The following is a 20,673-nucleotide window of genomic DNA, read 5'->3' on the forward strand; positions in this document are numbered from 1 at the left end:
TATTTAAATAAGTTAAGTAATTTGCTCATTAATATATTTTTAAACACATGAACTGCATTTGTAGAACCCTCGATACTTAATCGGAAGTTTCGTTGCGCGAATCATATTTTTGTCTAACTTATTAATGAAATAACAACTCATGTCTATAAATTAATGATAAATATTAGTGTTAATAACTCATTAGGTTAATTCATTCATCTACAAAGACGATTTTCTCGTCCTCCTTTCTGTTCGGAGATAGAAGCTCAGGATTTAATACGACGTTGTTGTCGGTTGTTTCGATGTACTGCAATATTTCTTCAAGCATCGTGTCACAGTCTTCATAATCGGATTCGTTATCGATACCTTCCAAATCGGGTTCCTTTAGATCTTTATTATCATCAGTATTAACATTTTCAATCGACTTATCTGATTCTGTTATTACTTCTTGTACTGATAATCGTTTTCCGAACTCAGCGATATCCTTCGGTCTATCATCACATGATAGAGACAACCTTTTTTTGGCCTCAACTATCTCTCTCAGTTTTTCATCACAACTTGATGACCATCTTTTCCCAAGCCCGGTTACATCCGCATTTTCCGACAATCTTCTTCTCGATTCGGCTATAAGTTTTGGTTTAGGATGGTTGGGGAATCTTCTTTCCAAGTATCTTGTTTCGTAGTCGTTTAGTGAATTGTTGTACACGCTGCTAGATGGTGAGGATATGCACTTTATCCAGTCTTGGCAATCGATCGACACGCTCGAGACGTTAGTGAATCCGTAGTAGTTGTCTCCTTTAGAATCCCTGTTCGCAATGAACCCTGAGTCATTATCTACGCTGGACCTTTCTAAAGAATCGTAGCCTTCGTTGATTACGCCATTTTCTATGGTTTCGTAAACTGGTTCTAGTATATCAGCTAGTCGTTCGCTGGCTTGTATCGATATTATTTCGGCGACGTGCAGTTTGGGGGCTATGGTTGCGTATTGGTCCTTGGGGTCGTCTGCGTTTTGCGGAGGTAGAGCGGTACTGTAGGTGAATCGCCTATCTGATTTCGGATCGATGCTCATACGTGGATAAGCGGAGTCACGTCGTACGCGTGAAACAACCGCTGATTCAGTCTTCCTATACGTTGTTTTGAGTAACATGCGAACCTGAAATAATTTAGAATTTTAAAATGCAATTTCTTAATTGATATGTTTCAAGGTTCACATTGGCAATACTGAAGCAACTTCCTTTCGGAATTCTCAATGTTCGTCGCAGGAGAAGGTAAGTTACTCAGGGCTACCAAAGTTTGTAAACTCTAAAGAACGGATACTGCAAACACTATCCAAAATATTTGCCTTAATTTTTATGATTCATGAACTTATGATGTCCACACAGTATATTTGCTTTATTTACCTCCTTATTGACATAGCAGTAAAGCATGGCCACGATGAATCCCTGTAGTCCTTCGACTGTGTAAGCCACATAGTAGTAGATCTGCTCTCCCGTGCAATTGGTAGTGTTTGGTCGGAATGCCGTCAGCAGGAATTGTGTCCCAAATATGGGCATCAGGAATAGTGTTGCTTTTGTCGTACTCCTGAAAAAAAAATTGAACAGTCTAGAACCACAAAATGTAGGCCATCAGCCATTTATGATTTAATTAAAAATATACTATGGTTAAAAATAAAAGATAAATCAAACAAAAAAAGTAAACATTTTCTTTCACTGGTCTGTGCAAGGAAGCAATAAATATTTCCTCTCACATAACGTTTCAGTAGTCATTATTACATAAGCTCAGTATAGATCCTGCTACTTACAATTTCACAAGTTGCCACAATAACCTTGAATTTAAACAAATGAAAGTGTCTCCTTAGATTAGTCACCAATCAAAATTCCAAACTTACAGCTGGTTAGCATTCTCAGCGTTTCTGAGCTTCGTAAGCAGGACCCTTAGCACGTCTATGAATAGGCCTGTGTTGATGACCAGTATGAGTATCCTAGGTGCATCTAGAATCCACTGCACGTTGTCCACTGTGTAGATGAGCCAGCAGGAGTGGTTGTTGTAGACGCCCATCACAGCTGCCCATGCTACCACTGGGAGCACAGCTATGACTGTTAAAAAAATATAATTATGATCGGTTAATCAATGAATTATTTGTTTTTTTTTTTTTACTTCATTGACATTGCAGTTTTCATTGCTCAGGTTTCTCTAAATTCGAGTTCAATAGAACTTGAAAACTTTGCCTGTAGACAAGTAACATTCTTCAGTCGATTTTGATTCGATATCGTTTACAATCATCTAAGCCAAGGATCTATCATAAGTACCTATACGAGTATGATACGCCTAGCTAAAGAAAGAAACATTCTTCACTCCTTTCACTCTTGTTTTTTTTTTATGAAACTATAGGATTATCGGTTTCCAAATCGATTGCAAAATTAATTCTGTGTTCGATGTAACCGCGTCATAATAGCCTTCTCTTAGCCAAGTTAGTAGCTAACAACAAAATGAAATTTTCACTTACAAGCTCCTATAACATACAGCCATTTGACCTTCAAGTTCTGCTTAAAGACAGCCACAATCAGGCGATGTAAGTAGATGCCTTCCACCAGCATGCACACGAAGACTGCGTTGGCTGCGATACGTTCTGCAACCCCGAGAACGCGACAGGCCCACCCGTTGCTTGATAGTACCGTGTCCCCTGAATTTGTTATTTCATCTATGTAAATCTGTAAAGTGGTATAATATAACATTATAAACATTGAGTAAAGAAAATTGTGAGCAACTTTATTTGGAAGGCACAAAGCTATACCGGACATCATATTTATTATGACTAGGAAGGTACGGTCTCCAAAAATAGTCATGAAACTATCTCAAGTACCTACCAAGTTACTAAAATTGTGTTTATACTTCAAATAAAATCTATATCTATATATATAAAAGAAAGTCGTGTTAGTTACTCCACTTATAACTCAAGAACGGCTGAACCGATTTAGCTGAAAATTGTCAGGGAGGTAGTTTAGAGCCAGGAGAAGGACATAGGATACTTTTTATCCCGTTCGAAATAAAAAAAAAGTCTGCTTATTTATTGCCATTTAGGCGGAACAAAGTTCGCCGGGTTAGCTAGTATTATATAAAAGAAAGTCGTGTTAGTTACACCACTTATAACTCAGGAACGGCTGAACCGATTTAGCTGAAAATTGTCAGGGAGGTAGTTTAGAGCCAGGAGAAGGACATAGGATACTTTTTATCCCGTTCGAAATTAAAAAAGAAAGTCTGCTTATTTATTGCCATTAAGGCGGAACAAAGTTCGCCGGGTCAGCTAGTTATAAATAAATTCTAGAGACAACTTCTCCCTCGACTGTAGAGACAAGACAGTATTTATAATAAAAAAAAATTGTTAATTCTTCCAGGCTAACTCGTTGATGTCTTTTCCTTGGCATATGATATTTTGGTAATTTACAAATGAAAGGAACACTGTATTAAGTTAAACCTTAATTGGTATCTAACATTAACGCATATACGTACTTTATCCAATATAAATATACTACTCAGCCTCACCTCACTTCTACTGACGATGACGAGAACGTTCCTCACTATGATGGCGATCAGTAAGTTCCTATGAAGAGCCACTCTCGTGATTCTCAGCCGCTTGTACATGAAGAATATGATGACAGCTGGCAGACATGAGGCGATGGAAAACGCCAGCATAGCGATATGGAAACGATATCGCCGGAGTAGACGAGGCGTGATGCTGCACGTGGAATAGTCCGTCTGAGGATCCCAGGTCGCGTTCTCGAAGCATCGTTTGCTGCTGAAATCTGGGAAACATTGCCACTAAAACAAACGTTTTTAAGTGTTTACAACAGTAAGTAACTGTATTTGTCTATGTCAGACACCTCAGACGAATTCATAATGTATGTGGCTTAGGGTGTCCCTTATTTTTCAAACTTTTAAATTTGTAACGCATAGGTCTTAGTTTTGTTTGTTTGCCTCTAAAACACTCGGAAATAAATTTTTACTTTATTTGGAGTACGATAACCCGTGCCGACTTGCATCGGAACATGTTGCGCGGCAGTAGCGGTGCGTATTCGCGGTATTTGTCATTTGTTTTTAATTAATCTCGTGATTAACACCTATTGTTTGACATTTAAAGATGGCTGTGGAATTAAGAAGCAATAAAAAAAGTATTTTCTTAGTCGGGGACGTAAATTTATCAAATAATAGGCACAAAGTTACCGTTAATCGTCAAGTTTTTGCGGTATTTTTTAACATATTTTGCGAAGTTAATTAAATGTTATTGAAAGCTCTAATCTCATTATTCGGGAGTGTATTATATTTGGGGAAAAGCTATAAATCCTACCAGAGCCTAACTGTGTAAAAAACCTTGTCTATCTTCACCATGCTTGGAGGGAGTTGCAACAAAAATTTTTTTAAAAATTCAAGATTTATAAGCGCCGGGGTGAGGAGGATTTAAAAACAAATAAAATATTTTAACAAAAACAAATAAAACCAAGGCGTCCAGAGTGTTAAGGTGTAGACAAAAAGTTAGTTAGGAAAGTAAAAAGTGCAAGACAAAGAAAATTAAATAAATAAATAAATAAAAAATAGAGCAAATATGTTTCGGAGGTTTATGGTCATCTCTCTCTACGCAAGATTCTATACAAACGCAAGGACATCACGACCAGCTTACCAGCTCTGAGGAAAGCCTTAAGGAACTCTTGACATCCACTTTCCAAGAGGTATATGAGAGTGTTGACAAATTGATTTCGAAAGCAGCCCTGAGCAAGTTTAGTCAACATCTTTGGTACTTCATATCAGAAGAAATTGCCGTTTTATCACTCTTTGATGATGAAGGTAATGAACAAACACCGTCAATATTGTAGTAAAAGTACAAAGAGAGAGTATGTATGATTCTGGGAAGAGATACATTCCATCTGAAGAAGGTATGATTATTTCTATGGTAAATAGGACTTTGTACTAATTTTTTATCCTGTTTTTAATGAATTGATAATAATACTGCCTTATTTATTGTTGCTGGAAAACCATTGAGTGGTTTTGTGTCTGTCAAGAGTATACATTTATTTTCTCGATTGAAAATTGATAATAATTTCCCCCTGAGACACATTTCTATATGAGATAAAGATGTTGCCTACTTAAAGGCAAAAAAGTGCTTTCTTCAGGGTAGTTAATGATAGAACTGAAAGAGCTATAAAGCTTATGCAAGATTTTCATGGTAAGATCACTGCAAAGGAAGAGCAAAAGCTTTTTTTGCTACGCACAGTGTAGCAAAAATCAGGCCAATATTCAGGAGCATGGAAATCTGTATCCAGAATGTAAAAAAGGGTCCCTCAAAAGCAAAATATATTGTCTGATCTGTAATGTTATCTTCTTTTTATAAATATTTTATAAAAATTAAATATTTTAATTGATTTAGCTACTTAATAAAAGGAGTAAAAACAGCATTTTTCAAAATCTTCAGAGCTCGGTCGGCACGGGTTAATGTTGACGTAGGAAGATGAAATTTTGTATTTAAGTATGTCTGAGTAGTACGAAAAGAAATAGGGGGTATGCATTTCAATATCTAAAAAAAAATTTTTTCGGCCATATAAGGGACACCCTAATGTGGCTATGTCAGACTAAAGACTGCTTAAATTGATCGTAGACGATAGAATAACAATCATTCAAAAGTCGCGTCGTCTAACACCAAAGCTTACCATAAGACTTGGGACCATAATATTTTTTTCGATATGGTTGTTGCAAGGGTCATAACAATTTTAATGTTTCTGCCCACCTATGCAAACATAGACTTAGTCTTAAGCTGTCGCGGGCCAGATAGATGGCAGTGACGGGCCGGATATGGCCCGCGACCGTAGTTTGGAGGCTGTGCTATAGCATTTCATGATATACTCAAAATTCTCAAAGATATCGGAGTCCTTCAACTTACGGTTACAAGATGGTCCAACGTTGGAGTAAGCGAATTCAGAGCAGACCTCGGTGGCGGTGGTGCCTGGGTCGGCTTGATGCCAGCACGTCCACGCGTCAAAGGTGGCCTCACATTTGTCTGGAACAATAACACATGTAATGAAGTGTAGATGCGAGTACAACCGAAATCCTGCAGTCGCAAAAATAGATCGACTTAAAAAATATCTTTACTACGGATCTCGTAGCTACGACAGACGAGTAGCAATGTTGTACATTGCCTACTTATTTGATACTAGCGGCCGCCCGCGACTTCGTACGCGTGGATCCTGTTTTACCCCCTTCATCTATCTTACGCGGTTTAGATTTTTTCATACAAATGTTTTTTCCCGCTAACTCCCGTTCCCGTGGGAATTTTGCAATATCCTCTTGTAACTAAGCTTTGAGTTTACTAAGGTACCTGCATGCCAAATTTCAAGCGTCTAACTTAAGCGGTTTAGATTTTTCATACAAATGTTTTTTCCCGCTAACTCCCGGTCCCGTGGGAATTTTGCAATATCCTGTTGTTACTAAGCTTTAAGTTTACTAAGGTGCCTGTATGCCAAATTTCAAGCGTCTAACTTAAGCAGTTTAGATTTTTCATACAAAAGGATTTTCCCGCTAATTCCCGTGCCCGTGGGAATTCCTAAGTATCCTATAACCTGCCCAGGAGTACGAAGAATAATTGTACCAAGTTTCGTTAAAATCCTTCAAGTAGTTTTTGTTTCTATAAGGAACATACAGACAGACAGACAGACAGACAGACAGACAGACAGACAGACAGACAGACAGACAAAAAATTTACTGATTGCATTTTTGGCATCAGTATCGATCACTAATCACCCCCTGATAGTTATTTTGAAAATATATTTCATGTACAGAATTGACCTCTCTACAGATTTATTATAAGTATAGATTAAGTATTGTTAACGCCATCTATCGGCGCATCAGCGCACATAATACGTCTGAAGTTGTATACGAGCAAGGAGCCTGGAGGGGAGCGCGGGGGCGGCCCGCGTCAACTTCACTCGATTACCAGCAAGAAAACACGAACGAACAACGGTTGTAAATTAATCTAAAAAGTAATCGAAATATACGAATTATTTCTTCAGTCAGCGTTATTCATTCAATTAAACGTCGAAACATTGGTCCTACGAGTCGGACGGAGCCTTGGACTCAAGATATTACACGGAAGTCGTTGCCCGGCGCGTATCCTGAAACTGAAGCCAAAGACGAGGAACCAGGCCAAGACACATCAATCGGATCAACGGTCAGGTGTTATCCTTCCTTTTCACGTCCCATCCTAATCGATTAGTGCTGAAACAGTGTTATTTTTCAAAATTCCAGCCGTTTGTGGTGTTCGTGACAACTGCAACGTCACAGCCTACTGTGCGCCGTAAGCGAATAAGGTGATCCTGCAAAAAACCGTACGTACTCTTTGCTTTCTAATTTCTTCCCATAATGAGCGATGAGGAATATGTTTCTGCAAATTCTAAGCTTAGAATTCCTAAAACATCTTCTAGGGAGGGTAGTCGGTCAGCCTCCAAAGAACGTTCTACTTCTTTAAAAACATCCGTTACAGACCTAAAAAGGCAAAGAGGAGTACTCAAAGCTCGATTAACGTCATTCGATAAATATATTTCAAAATTACAAAATATCGATCTGACAAAGCCTCAATTAATTGAATTAAAATTAAGAATTTCTCAATTGGAGTCTGTATTTGATGAATTTAATGCATTACAAAGTAAAATAGAAGAAATCTCTGATGAAAATGATCTTGTAAGTCTTATTGAATATCGAGAAAGTTTTGAGGAACAGTATTACGGGTGTATTTCTCTTGCTAAATCGATTTTGGAAGACAATAGTGATGATATTGTTACGAATAGCGGTAATTTATGCAAAAAAGGTCAGTCGATGCAAATTAAATTACCTGATATTAAATTACCCACCTTTGACGGTTCTTATGACAACTGGCTAGAATTCAAAAATTCCTATTGTACTATGATTCATTGCCGTACCGATTTAGATGCGATTCAAAAGTTCCATTATTTGCGGTCATCGCTTAGCGGTAGTGCACTTCAGGTCATAGGCGCATTGGAATTAACAGATGCAAATTATGTTCATGCGTGGGAACTATTAGTCAATAGATTCCAAAACGATCGTCTTTTGATACACAACCATGTAAAGTCGTTGTTTTCTTTGCCAAATATGAATAGGGAATCACCTTTACTTATTAGAAAACTAATTGACACTATTTTGCGTAATTTACGTGCCCTAGAATCATTAGGAGAACCCACCAAGTCATGGGACACTCTGATTATGTATTTAATCGTATGTAAACTCGATTCATCCACTGAACGTGAGTGGGAGAATCACAAGGGAGCGTTAATTACAAATAGTTCTAACCGTAAGTTGAAACTCGACGATTTGCTGACCTTTCTCAAGAACCGAGCTGATTTATTAGAAATGATAAACGTGAATAATAATAATAGCAATTCTAATAACAGCAACTTTAATAAATTCAATAATAGTAATAAACAGTCTCAAAATGTGAAATCTCCAGCAGTGCAAGCACATAGTTATAGTTATGTGGCTGCGAAATCGGAAAACAATAAATCAGCTAAACGTAATCGTGTTTGTGTATTATGTCGTGGGAATCACGCGTTATACATATGTAGTATGTTTTTGAATTTGTCTGTTGAGGATCGACATAAATTAGTCAATGATAACAACCTTTGTCCCAATTGTTTACGTCCAGGTCACTTGATTAAAGACTGTTTTTTCGGCCCTTGTCAGCAATGTAAACAAAAACATAACAGCTTACTACATAAAGATTCCCTCAACTGTGTTAATACGTCATCACATAATGCATCCAGTACGTCACAATTAAAATCAACTGTATTGCATTCATCATTGAATCAAACACAAAATGCACCTCTGCCGGTGTTGACGCGACCAGTTCTATTATCTACAGCGCTAATCGAAGTACTGGACGATAATAATAAGCGACACACGGCACGAGCGCTCCTAGATAACGGGAGCCAACATTGTTTCGTTTCGGAAACATTTTGTAAACGAATTAAGTATACGAAGTTTTTACAGTCCACTGTTCGAATATCAGGTGTGGGACAATCGGTGTCACACTCTAATAAATTAGGCGATTTGATTATTCACTCAAAGTTAAACGATTTTTCTACGAGCGTTCAATGTTTTGTTATACCGCGTATCACGTCATTCTTACCGCCCGTGAGTATCGATGTTGAGACTATACGAATTCCAAACAACATCGAGCTCGCTGATCCTACTTATTATCTACCTTCGGAAGTCGATTTATTAATAGGTGCGGACTTATTTTGGGAAATTTTAAACGATAATAAAATACGATTAAAAAGTGGTCCGTACCTTCAAGATACGAAATTGGGCTGGTTGATTTCCGGGCCAATTTATACGAATAAAATGCGTTGTAAACAAAACATTCAATGCAATTTTACACAAACTATCGATTTACAATTACGTCAATTTTGGGAATTGGAGGATAGTGGCCCTCGCGAAAATATACTTACCTGTGATGAACGTAAATGCGAGGAAATATTTAAAAATACGACAAAACGGGAAATAGATGGTAGGTTTTCAGTTCGTATACCTCTAAAGGAGTCAGCTGATTTGTTGGATGACTCATATTCGGTTGCCTATAAACGATTTCTCTCGTTAGAACGGAAGTTAGAACGTATGCCTCAATATAAACGTATGTATGTGGATTTTATACGAGAATATAGGGATTTAGGTCACATGACAAAAATAAACGAGTACAGTGATCCACACTATTTTTTACCGCATCACGGCGTATTTCGCGAGAGTAGTACTACTACTAAATTAAGGGTAGTATTTGACGCCAGCTGCGCCACTACCTCTGATAAATCCTTAAACGATTTACAGTTTATCGGACCTAGGCTTCAAAACGATATTTTCTCGATTTTATTACGCTTTAGGCAATATTATTGGGTAGCAAGCGCGGACGTCGAGAAGATGTTTCGACAGACGCTCATTCATGAAGACCAGCGTAATTTACAGCTTATACTTTGGAGAGAAAGCCCTTCGGATCCGATAGACGTGTATAGGTTAAATACCGTGACGTATGGCACTGCGTCAGCGCCGTACCTTAGTATGCGATGCCTACAACAGGTAGCACAGGAATGCGACGATGAAATAATATCGCGCATTATCAAAGAGGACTTTTACGTTGATGATCTAATTACAGGATGCGATGATCCTGCTGAATTAATTAATATTTGCGAAAAAATATCACAAATTTTAAGGCAATATTGTTACCCATTACGTAAATGGACATTTAACTGTGACGTAACCTCGACAAACTCGTCAAAAGAGTTGGCAATAGGCGAGCATACACAAACAAAAACACTCGGTTTAGGATGGCATAATAAAAATGACCTACTTCATTTTACGTCCGAGTTAGGTAAGAACTGCGACAACACTCAATTAACTAAACGAAAGATGTTGTCAATCATTTCTCAAATTTATGACCCTTTAGGTCTCCTAGGCCCTGTTGTCATAATTTCTAAGATCATTTTACAAAAGCTGTGGCTATGTAAAATCGACTGGGATGACCTAGTACCGAGTGACGTCACAGAAAAATTCCATAAATTCATAGATTCGATTCAAAAACATTTACACGACATTAAAATTCCACGATGTGTTAGGGCAGCTCACACTCATCGTACGGAACTACATATTTTTTCAGACGCATCACAAGATGCATACGGCGCTTGTGCATATATTCGTACAATAGATGAGAATTCAGTAGTCTCGCTTAATCTACTATGTGCAAAAAGTAAAGTTGCTCCCTTGAAAACGACCAGTATCCCAAAATTAGAACTTTGTGGTGCTTTAATTGGTGCGAGATTGTACAAAAAGATTGTTGAGTCACTTAGATTAAAATTCGATTCTGTTTGCTTTTGGACGGACTCAACAATCGTGATGGGGTGGTTACGTATGTCTCCACATTTATTAAAAACTTTTGTACAAAATCGAGGGTCCATATTCGGTTGCATAAAAAATATTGTCATAATTTAAGAGTGCATAAAGTTTTTTGGCATACTCATCATTTCGCATAACGTTCATACAGAATAATTCATAAGGCATATTTTTTTTGCCATAACCACTTTTATTATAATAATATTTTAGTATATATTTTTTCTGTATACTCGTTTTTTTAATAACGATTTCTAGGCATAACATTTATTGGCATCTAAACCAATGCCATAAATATTATCATTCATAATATACAAAATACCATAATTTTAACAAATATGAAATATAAAAATGTTATAAGTTAACAAATATAAATAGACAAGCAAGCATGCAAACAAGCATGCAAACAAGCAGCAAGCATGCAATCAAACAGCAAGCATGCAAGCAAGCTGCAAGGAAGCATGTAAGCATGCATGCAAGCAAGGATGCAAACAAGCAAGCCTGCAAGCAAGCAGCAAGCAAGCATGCAAGCAAGCATGCAAGCAAGCAGCAAGCACGCAAGCATGCAAGCAAGCAGCAAGCAAGCATGCAAGCAAGGAAGCATGCATGCAAGCATGCAAGCAAGCAAGCATGCAAGCAAGCATTAGGATTGCCTTATCTCCGGCGCTGCGGGAAGTGCGGTCCTTCCGCTCTGGCGTAACATATACCCGGCATGCCATGCTCGCTTCCGCAGCTTCGGCTTGCTGGTCGCCTTCGGCGACCAGCCTCAGCCGCTCCAGCTCGCACGGCTGCCGGATATATGTTACAGCGAGCGAGGACCGCACTCCCTCCGCGCCTCCGGCTTTTAAATTACACTCTAGTATAGGGCAGACTAGTACCACGTGGAAGAGACCACGGCCAGTCGGGATCAACATAATTTCAGACCAGGCAAGCTTAATGTTGTAAAAGAAATGTGGACTGTATAATATGTGCGTTATAATAGATAAGAGGGATTCAAGATCAAACAGAATGTAGTTTCACGAGCTTAAGTTTTCTAAGAAACAGGTCAAAAATTAAGAACAAAAATGACAATGATACAGATAATTTAGTTTTTGCAAATCTATAGGCCGAAAGAGTATAAAGGTGGACGGAGGATCGTTCGCAACATCACAAATACATAATTATTTACTCTTCAATGTTGGTTGCTCTTATAGACAATATTTATGACTTTAAATGTTATAAATAATTAAATTATGTTTATAGTATTTTATTAAAAACAAACTTTATGTATATAAAAATTATGTTCTTTACATTTATGATTATTTAAATTATGGTATTGAAAATTAGAGAAAGTTATTATTATGCCTAAGATACCATTATGCATTTAGAAAACTATGCATATCAAAGTTTATGCGAAAAAACTTTATGCAAATACTGTTATACCAAACTAAATTATGATGAAAAATGTTATGCGTCTAAGAGGGCACCCCAAAATCGAATAACAGAAGTAAACGAGTTGACAGGCGATTCACTGTGGTTGCATATAGACGGCGATAAAAACCCAGCCGATCTAGTGTCAAGGGGCCTTTACATCGATGCACTAAAGAACAATAACCTGTGGTGGCACGGGCCTACCTTTTTACATTGTGCAGACTGGTCAAGGGATACTCAAGCGATACCTATCCGTGAAGATCTACCCGAGTTAAAACTTAAAATAGTTAGTGCAGTTTGTACAAATGCAGATAGCTTATTCGACTTCAAAAGGTTTTCACAGTTTAATAGATTGAAGCGGACTGGAGCGTACCTACTGAGGTTTATTCACAATACACGCAATAAGCATGCGCGACGCACCGGTCCCTTATCAGTCGCCGAGTTACACGATGCAGAAGTTGTTGTGACACGCTGCGCGCAAGCCCAGATGTTTCCGACTGTATACAACAACTTATTAAACGAAATACCACTAACAAAATGTAAAGAAGCGAATGGTATTTTAAGTTTAAATGTATTTCTTGACGATAATAAATTAATTCGTGTGGGAAGTAGGTTATGCGATTCGTCCAGGTTTAATTATGATAAACGGCATCCTGCATTGTTGTGTAGCAAACATCATTTTACCGGTCTTTTATTTAAATATTATCATAAACATTTATTACACGCTGGACCCCAGCACCTATTGTGCACTATACGCGAAAGTTGGTGGCCGCTTTCTGGTAGGAATCTCGCCAGAAAAATAGTGCATGAATGCGTAAGGTGTTCACGCCTGAAAGGTAAAACTTTAACTCCAATAATGGGTAATTTACCTAAAGAACGTTTAGAGGCAGGTTTTCCTTTTATGTACACTGGCGTAGATTACGCGGGACCAGTTTTCATATTGAACCGCAAGGGTCGGGGGTCAAAATTAATAAAGGCATACATTTGTTTATTCGTTTGTTTTACAACTAGATGCATTCATTTAGAATTAGTAAGTGGCTTATCCACTAATGATTATATTTTAGCGTTAAAGAGATTTATTTCAAGGCGCGGAAAACCCGCAGAAATACACTCTGACAACGGAAAAAATTTCGTTGGAGCAGAAAAAGAGTTTCCATTATTAATTCAAGATAATATCGATAAAATTATAGATTTTACTGCCAACGATGGCATAAAATTTAAACATATTCCAGTATACGCTGCTCATTTTGGGGGACTTTGGGAGGCAGGAGTTCGATCATGCAAGCATCACCTTAGACGTATAGTAGGCAATGCTCACCTAACATATGAGGAATTTAGCACTGTTTTAGTACTAATTGAAGCCATCCTAAATTCCCGTCCTCTATCAGCTATGTCTACAGATCCTTCCGACCTCTTACCCTTAACTCCTGCCCACTTTCTCATCGGCCGACCGTTGACCGCTCCAGCCTGCGAAGACATCACCGAGGTGCCGAGCAGTCGCCTGGCACGCTACGACCGAGTCGAGCAACTACGGCAACATTTCTGGAGGCGCTGGTCGACAGAATACGTGGTAGAGCTTCAACTAAGAACAAAATGGAAAACGCAGAAGGACGACATAAAACTAGATAGTCTCGTCCTCATCAAAGATGATCATCAATCGCCTCTCAAGTGGTGCCTGGGGAGAATCATACGCGTCTTCCCTGGCAGAGACGGAGTTTCACGAGTCGCTGACATTCGCACCGCGACGGGGACAGTACAGCGGGCCTTTTCAAAGATCTGCCCACTACCACTGCCCACTGCAGCTGAATTGTCGACGCCTGCAATCTCGTCGACGCCTGCAATCTCGTCGACGCCAGCAATCTCGTCGACGCCTGCGATCTCGTCGAGGCCTGCGGTCTCGTGGACGCCTGCGGCATTATCGGGGAGCCCTTCGATGACACACGCATGAAGATTCGATCATCATCATTTTGGAAGCTTGGAGCTTCCAAGGCCGGCGGCATGTTAACGCCATCTATCGGCGCATCAGCGCACATAATACGTCTGAAGTTGTATACGAGCAAGGAGCCTGGAGGGGAGCGCGGGGGCGGCCCGCGTCAACTTCACTCGATTACCAGCAAGAAAACACGAACGAACAACGGTTGTAAATTAATCTAAAAAGTAATCGAAATATACGAATTATTTCTTCAGTCAGCGTTATTCATTCAATTAAACGTCGAAACAAGTATGTACGAATAGGTATTATTTAGGTATTTTAGGTAACGGTCCTATTATGGTCAAATTATGGTTAGAAGTTCTAACTTAGAACTTAGGAAACTGTCTTCGTCTAGGTACAATATAAAATACAGGTTAATTATGCTGGGGTTGTGACCCCATTTAGCCTTAATTTCTCAATTGAAGAGACTCGCAAAAAGTACCTAATGATGAGCGATCTATTGCTAAATGACCTCCACTGTGCGGTTAGTGGTTACGGTTAGGTTCAGATTTCAAAATAGCAATCTTTCCATTTAGACGAGGATTATGAAAAGAGAAATTCTAAAGTTATAATCATCATCATGCATTTCAGCCATAGGACGTCCACTGATAAACATAGGCACTGCATCCAGCGCCTTCCTGCTACCTTTGTGAGGTCGTCGGTCCACCGTATGTCGTGTGTACGCCTTACGTTGCGCTTTCCGGTACGTCGCCTCCACTCCAGAACCTTGCTGCCCCATCGGTCGTCAGTTCTGCGTACTATGTGCCCTATCTATTGCCTCTTCAGCTTGCTATTACTTTAGTTCGGTTACCGATCTCTTCATTTCTGATTCGATCTCCAAAAGTATCCATAATGATAACTGCCCCTCCCCAATTTTCCAGTTGTATTCCTGCATAGGTAAGTATTATGTAGCTTTTTTTTAACAATGCCTAATCGGACATGAGGATATGATTCATTAACGAATGTGCTGATAACACAGCTTGAGAACTAAAAGTATTATCACAGAATACATAATAGTAGCAACAGAAATTGCACTCCTTTGTGTAGGATCAGATGCCGGCATTTTAACGGTAATAATAATAATGCAAAATATCCAACGCACATGGTGCATTCGAAATCGCACCTTACTACTACGCTCACAAGAGCGCTATTTTTTTGTGTTCAGAATTGATCTACCTCACAGCTCAAGCGTCAGGGTTGTATAAGCAAAGTAAAATAAATAAAAACTTAATTTTAAGAAGCATTTATTGTATTTACGATTGGTAAACTTTAATCTAGTGGTGTTTGTATAATCGTACCATCTCTAAAGTACCTATTAATAAACTTCAGTGTTGCGATAATTCGAAATTGGACAAACAGTTTTAAAAGGTGTAGTGTCGGAAAATAGACACGGTAAAGTAAAAGTTAATGTTTTTATTAGGTAAAATATTTTTTTTGCTACAGTTTTTTGTCATAAGTATTTCAAAATTATTTAAAAAGTGTAGTTTTTATAATTATTTAAATCACTACAGTTAATTATTATTTCTAAATATTACGATTTCCATTAAAGAAGAATAACAGTGCTGTTGGAACAATAAACCTTGATTGCGACGATGATACACCGAGCGTGTATAGGTACGCGTGTGTACACAGGCGCGTGGCGGTCCTGACTGATTTGCAACTTGAAGTTGTCGCGCGCTGTAGGTAATTATCTCGGCCGGCATAGGCGAGTGACGGAGGCCTGGTATTATCAAATTCAATTCATTCATGCCAGTTTCCTTCAATGTGTTGTGGGAAAACATTTTGATTGTGTTTTGCAAGTAATCAGGTAAATTACACTTTTCAATGTTAATGTAGTACCTATGTAGTACAAATCACACAGGGTCGGTGAATTTGAAATAAATAAAAATTAAACGTACTTATTGTACTAGTAAGGTTACTATGTATTTTGCCCTTAATCGGTATTAGTTATAATGTAAGTATTGCATAATATACTTAGGTAGGTACTAGGCAAAACCTATCGGGAAAATAATATTCTAATAAGTAAAATGCGTGATTTTTCTATGTACCCACATGAATTATCACATAAGCCTCTTACTATAGTATTAAATGCATATTGATGACATTTATAAGAAACGATATAAAATTGAGTAGCAGGATCTACATAAATGGTGTAACTAGATCACGGGTCTTGTGACCATAAGGCGTTTAAGTCCATACTTTATCATTTATGCCTGCGTTTGATTAAGTATAATAAATGGTTGCGTTGCGTAAAATGTAGAACGATATCAACACGCATGTGCAACTAGTCGAACAGTAAGCCGATACATAAATGAATAAAATCTAGAAAAAGCGTGTAAAAAACTACATTTGTGAAAAATCTGAAATGATAAAATTACTTAAATAGTAGTTAAATAATTTCTGGGAAAATCGTTTTTTCGTTATGGAAATCCTCTGGGAAGGTCTTCCGGCAGTGGGCAAACTAATTCCGGAGTAATGTGTAAGTACAGGGTCAGACAGACACGTCTTTTTATAGGGTTCCGTATTTAACTTTTTGTTTCCCAAAAGTCCCAAATTATTATATTTATAATTAACTTACTTGTCGAAGTGCTGTTAACCTCGCTCAGCATAACATGGCTGCAGCAGTCAGAGGCAGCATAGAAGCACCTCTCCCATCTGCCCTGGGCAGACAGCACCATGGCCTTACTCACTGCTGTCACCACCTCCTCCAGACCCGGGTCGAACGGGTAGCACCCGCATGTCCCGTCTTCTTTTGGCTGTAAATGAACGAGTATTTATTACGAGAACGTTGCAAACATCGTTTTTAAATGATTATGTGATTGTTTAAACATTTTAAAGATCATCATCATCATCTCCACTGCAAGAGCACGACCTTCTCTAATTTGCCAAAGGCAAATAGAGGATTTGGCCTACACTCCCCACCCTGGCCAGACGGGTTGGGGCGACGAATTTTAAAGACCATTCTTCTTCTATCTTCTACAATAAGCATAAAGTTTATTTGAAGGGCTTTTATGGAGAAAAACCAAATTAACGTCTTATCAATTTGTTTGTAATTTTGCTCGATCATTCGTCTTTCATTGAGTTACACATTTTGATAAATAATCATTGACTATGTATAAATCACAGTAATCTATATTTTTTATAATATATTGAGTTTTAAAGATTAGGTACGCGATAAGGAAACAATAGCTATGTCTACTAAATATTGTCAACTATTTCGGGATTATCAACCATTTAATCCATGAGACAAAGGCTTGTAGATATCCAATTGTATTGGATTATATCTGCCAATGTTAGATTATTGTCTTATTGGAATTTTATCATGCATTAAATGATCCACAACCTACACGATCATCTGAAAACCGAAAATCACAAACATGAATCATGTATTACGCATGTGTGATCTCATTCGATATTCATCGTTAAAGTTTTTAGACATTAAAAACTAAGGAATACCTTATTAAAGACCATTTTATGATTTTCTAGATATGTTGGTCAAGGTACGATGTCTCTACATTGATAGCGTTTACTCGGGCGATGATTTTGGATGAAAGTTACAAACGAAAATATTATAGAATGTTTAGAACACAAGATAGGTTAGCTGTACAAAAAAATGTATGTAAGGAGCAATGAGAGCGTGCCCCCTGATTCGGTGCCGTACGTCGTGGGCAAAGAGACAGCACAAAGCCTTAAGCTCTAAATTGTATAATACAATTAATAACTCTACGAACATTTATTCTCTGACCACACACGAGGTCAAACGAGAAGTAAAGGAACTATTACTTGCTCTAAATTACAATGAGACTGAAAATCTTTTAATATAAATACAACACAACAATAACACATTCCCAAACACACTTCCACTTTGACTCAGACACACACACACACACACAGACACACACACATCCAAACACACACACACACAGCCACACACACACACACACACACACACACACACACACACACACACGCATAACATAAAAGCCACATGTAAAATTAAATTTAAGTAATTACAATGTCTCCAGAGGAATCACTGTTCTCTAAGATACAGGATCTATCCTAGTTTAGAGGACAGGGGCATGCCATTCTACCGACTTGTACCTACTGTACTAAAATACTTATGTATTAAGTTCTGTTAACACTGTGTACATATTTCTGTTATGGTGAATAAATTTTTTTATTTATTATTATTATTTATTAATACCTGTATCCTGTAAATCCTGTTGACTAAAAATAACCGTTACCAATGTAGAGACCGTCATACTATTTATAACTACTTATGTATAGGAAAAGTTAAAATATCGAGCCTCACAACTTCCAAGCACGGTGCATACAGGTTCCCGTAGAAGCACCCAGCACTCAAGTCGATGTTGCGATAGCCGGCCACATACAAGAAGTTCGGCGTGTAGAACAAACACCCTTGGCCGGCCACCCATCGGTACACCTGCTCGTGGTAGTCGTAGTTACGGTAGTTGCAGGTCTTCCTCGCGTCTGGCGGCACTAGGTTTGGAGGCTCCTGAAATTTTGCTATAATGAGTTTTCACGGATTACCTATATTCATTTTCAAAAAATAGGTTGATTTAAGCCAGTAATGCCCAAATCAAACGGGGAACAATGAAATGAAAGTTTGGAATAAAAGTGTAAGTAACATTAGCAACTCACACCCACCTGAAATGTGACTCAGAATCTCCCACTTAAAAAGAGTCGCAATCGTCACTTGACACTAGGACACACTTAAACTTCTTCCTTGTATAGACGTGAAAAGTATGTACCTAAGTCTTACCGGCGTATCCCGAAATTAGGTGAAGACTGAAGATCGTCGGCTTTCCTAACCGTAATCATGACAAAATTAAATCATTTGGGAAATCTATTGTGGACCTAATCTACATAGTATCGATACCTAATATCAATGTGATCAAGATAGCAATTAAGTATTAAAGTATTTAAAGCTAATACTACACTTTGGTGGGATTTTACAACGTACTAGGTAATTAATAAGAATTCTTACTTCGCAGATGTAGACATTCTGTTGTTCGCAGTCAAGTTTATCGTTGGTGCGGATGGCAACTCTGGCGTTCCTCTGATGCCAAACATCGATCTCCAAATTTGCAGGGTTCAGTATATCGTTGAAGTATTCGTAAGCAATCACCTGAAATGCACGTAATTTGCGTCAGAGATAAAGGCATTTTCACACGTTTAATTACTGTGCTTAATATTGTAATTGATTTTTTCAGTAGAAGTGGTTAGAAATATTTAGAAATGGACCTAGTACAAAATTTACTGATTACTTATTTAGGTAAGTTACACCTGTCATTATCAGCTTTTGCGTAGTGTATCAAGTGCAAAATAGTGATTCACTAAAAACAAACACCTTTTTGTCAATGTGATCTGTTGTGAATCATTTTTGACGCGGTTTTATCATGATAAAAAACAAACTTTAATATTTCCTCGTTTTATTACTGTTTCTTGATTAATGCATCTTACCTCATTCCCACGTAGAGTCAAAATCCACCAATAAAAAACTAACACGGCAAGTATTTTATCAAATCCGCACATGGTTCAGTAAATGTTTTTGAAGCTTACACAACATACTGAAAATCACTTTGCTTCACTAAAATCAGAAGTTGTACCTCACAACGACACTGGCCCGACTGCAGGTCAAACACACTCTAATATTGTTTGCAGACAGCATCAAACATTCCAGCACGGGGCAAAACCATAACAACCTTTGTTGATTGTCTTCCAGGCTATTTTCTTTGCGACCGAGAGCGTACTAAACGCGCTAAACAATCCTATGAATGTTTACAAATTATCTACGTCCACGATCTACTGCTGCTATCAACAGATTAATTAATTTAGTGAACTCTGATTGGGCATTCCACAAACAAATGCGAACTATTTATCGGTTTTCAGCAGTGATTACAGGCGTTAATAAATAGGTACGATGTGCCTGGACATGAAAAGGTAGAAGAATATAGCCGCAGTCGATACGAGTATAACACTGTTAAAGAGTAGCCTAAGGACAGTGCCAATCCATGTATGGAAGTTGGACCAAGTGCTGCCCAGAATGAAACTGTAGTGCATTTTGCTCCTCAGGCCAATACTAATGTGTATGTAGGTGGATATACTTCATCCGTACACCTTGGTCAGGTGAGTAAGGTGAGTTGACAAGAACCATGCACAAGCAGCTGGATAAGCTGTGATGACCATGCACTAGAAGCTGGACAAGCTGAAGATGAGAAGACAAGACTCATGCACAAGCAGCTGGACAAGCTGAGGTGACCATGCACTAGAAGCTGCACAAGCTGAAGATGAGAAGACAAGACTCATGCACAAGCAGCTGGACAAGATGAAGATGCGATGATAAGAAAAATGCACAA

General features: G+C 38.3%; 1 protein-coding gene across 1 annotated transcript; it reads right to left on the reverse strand.

Annotated features, from left to right (window-relative positions):
- Positions 1-17: 17 nt before the first annotated feature.
- Positions 18-20,117, reverse strand: LOC135073878 (uncharacterized). The gene is made up of 10 exons (XM_063968103.1): positions 19,778-20,117; positions 19,302-19,442; positions 18,606-18,809; positions 16,872-17,049; positions 5,909-6,025; positions 3,523-3,782; positions 2,486-2,690; positions 1,868-2,075; positions 1,380-1,560; positions 18-1,132 (listed from the first exon to the last, which is right to left on the reverse strand). Exons 1-10 carry the CDS (start codon positions 19,847-19,849, stop codon positions 191-193), a joined length of 2,508 nt encoding a protein of 835 aa, XP_063824173.1. The 5' UTR covers positions 19,850-20,117; the 3' UTR covers positions 18-190.
- Between the last annotated feature and the right edge of the window lie 556 nt (positions 20,118-20,673).

The sequence above is a fragment of the Ostrinia nubilalis genome, chromosome 8, assembly GCF_963855985.1.
Source record: "Ostrinia nubilalis chromosome 8, ilOstNubi1.1, whole genome shotgun sequence".
NCBI classification, from domain to species: Eukaryota; Metazoa; Arthropoda; class Insecta; order Lepidoptera; family Crambidae; genus Ostrinia; species Ostrinia nubilalis.

Bases quoted from the DNA above. Each gene is read 5' to 3' on its own strand.
- LOC135073878 (XM_063968103.1), bottom strand. From the start codon at position 19,849: ATGTGCGGATTTGATAAAATACTTGCCGTGTTAGTTTTTTATTGGTGG. The intron at 19,443-19,777 runs GTAAGATGCATT...CGTGCATTTCAG, and splicing joins TGACTCTACGTGGGAATGAG to GTGATTGCTTACGAATACTT. The intron at 1,133-1,379 runs GTAAATAAAGCA...AAATTATTTCAG, and splicing joins ACTGCTATGTCAATAAGGAG to GTTCGCATGTTACTCAAAAC.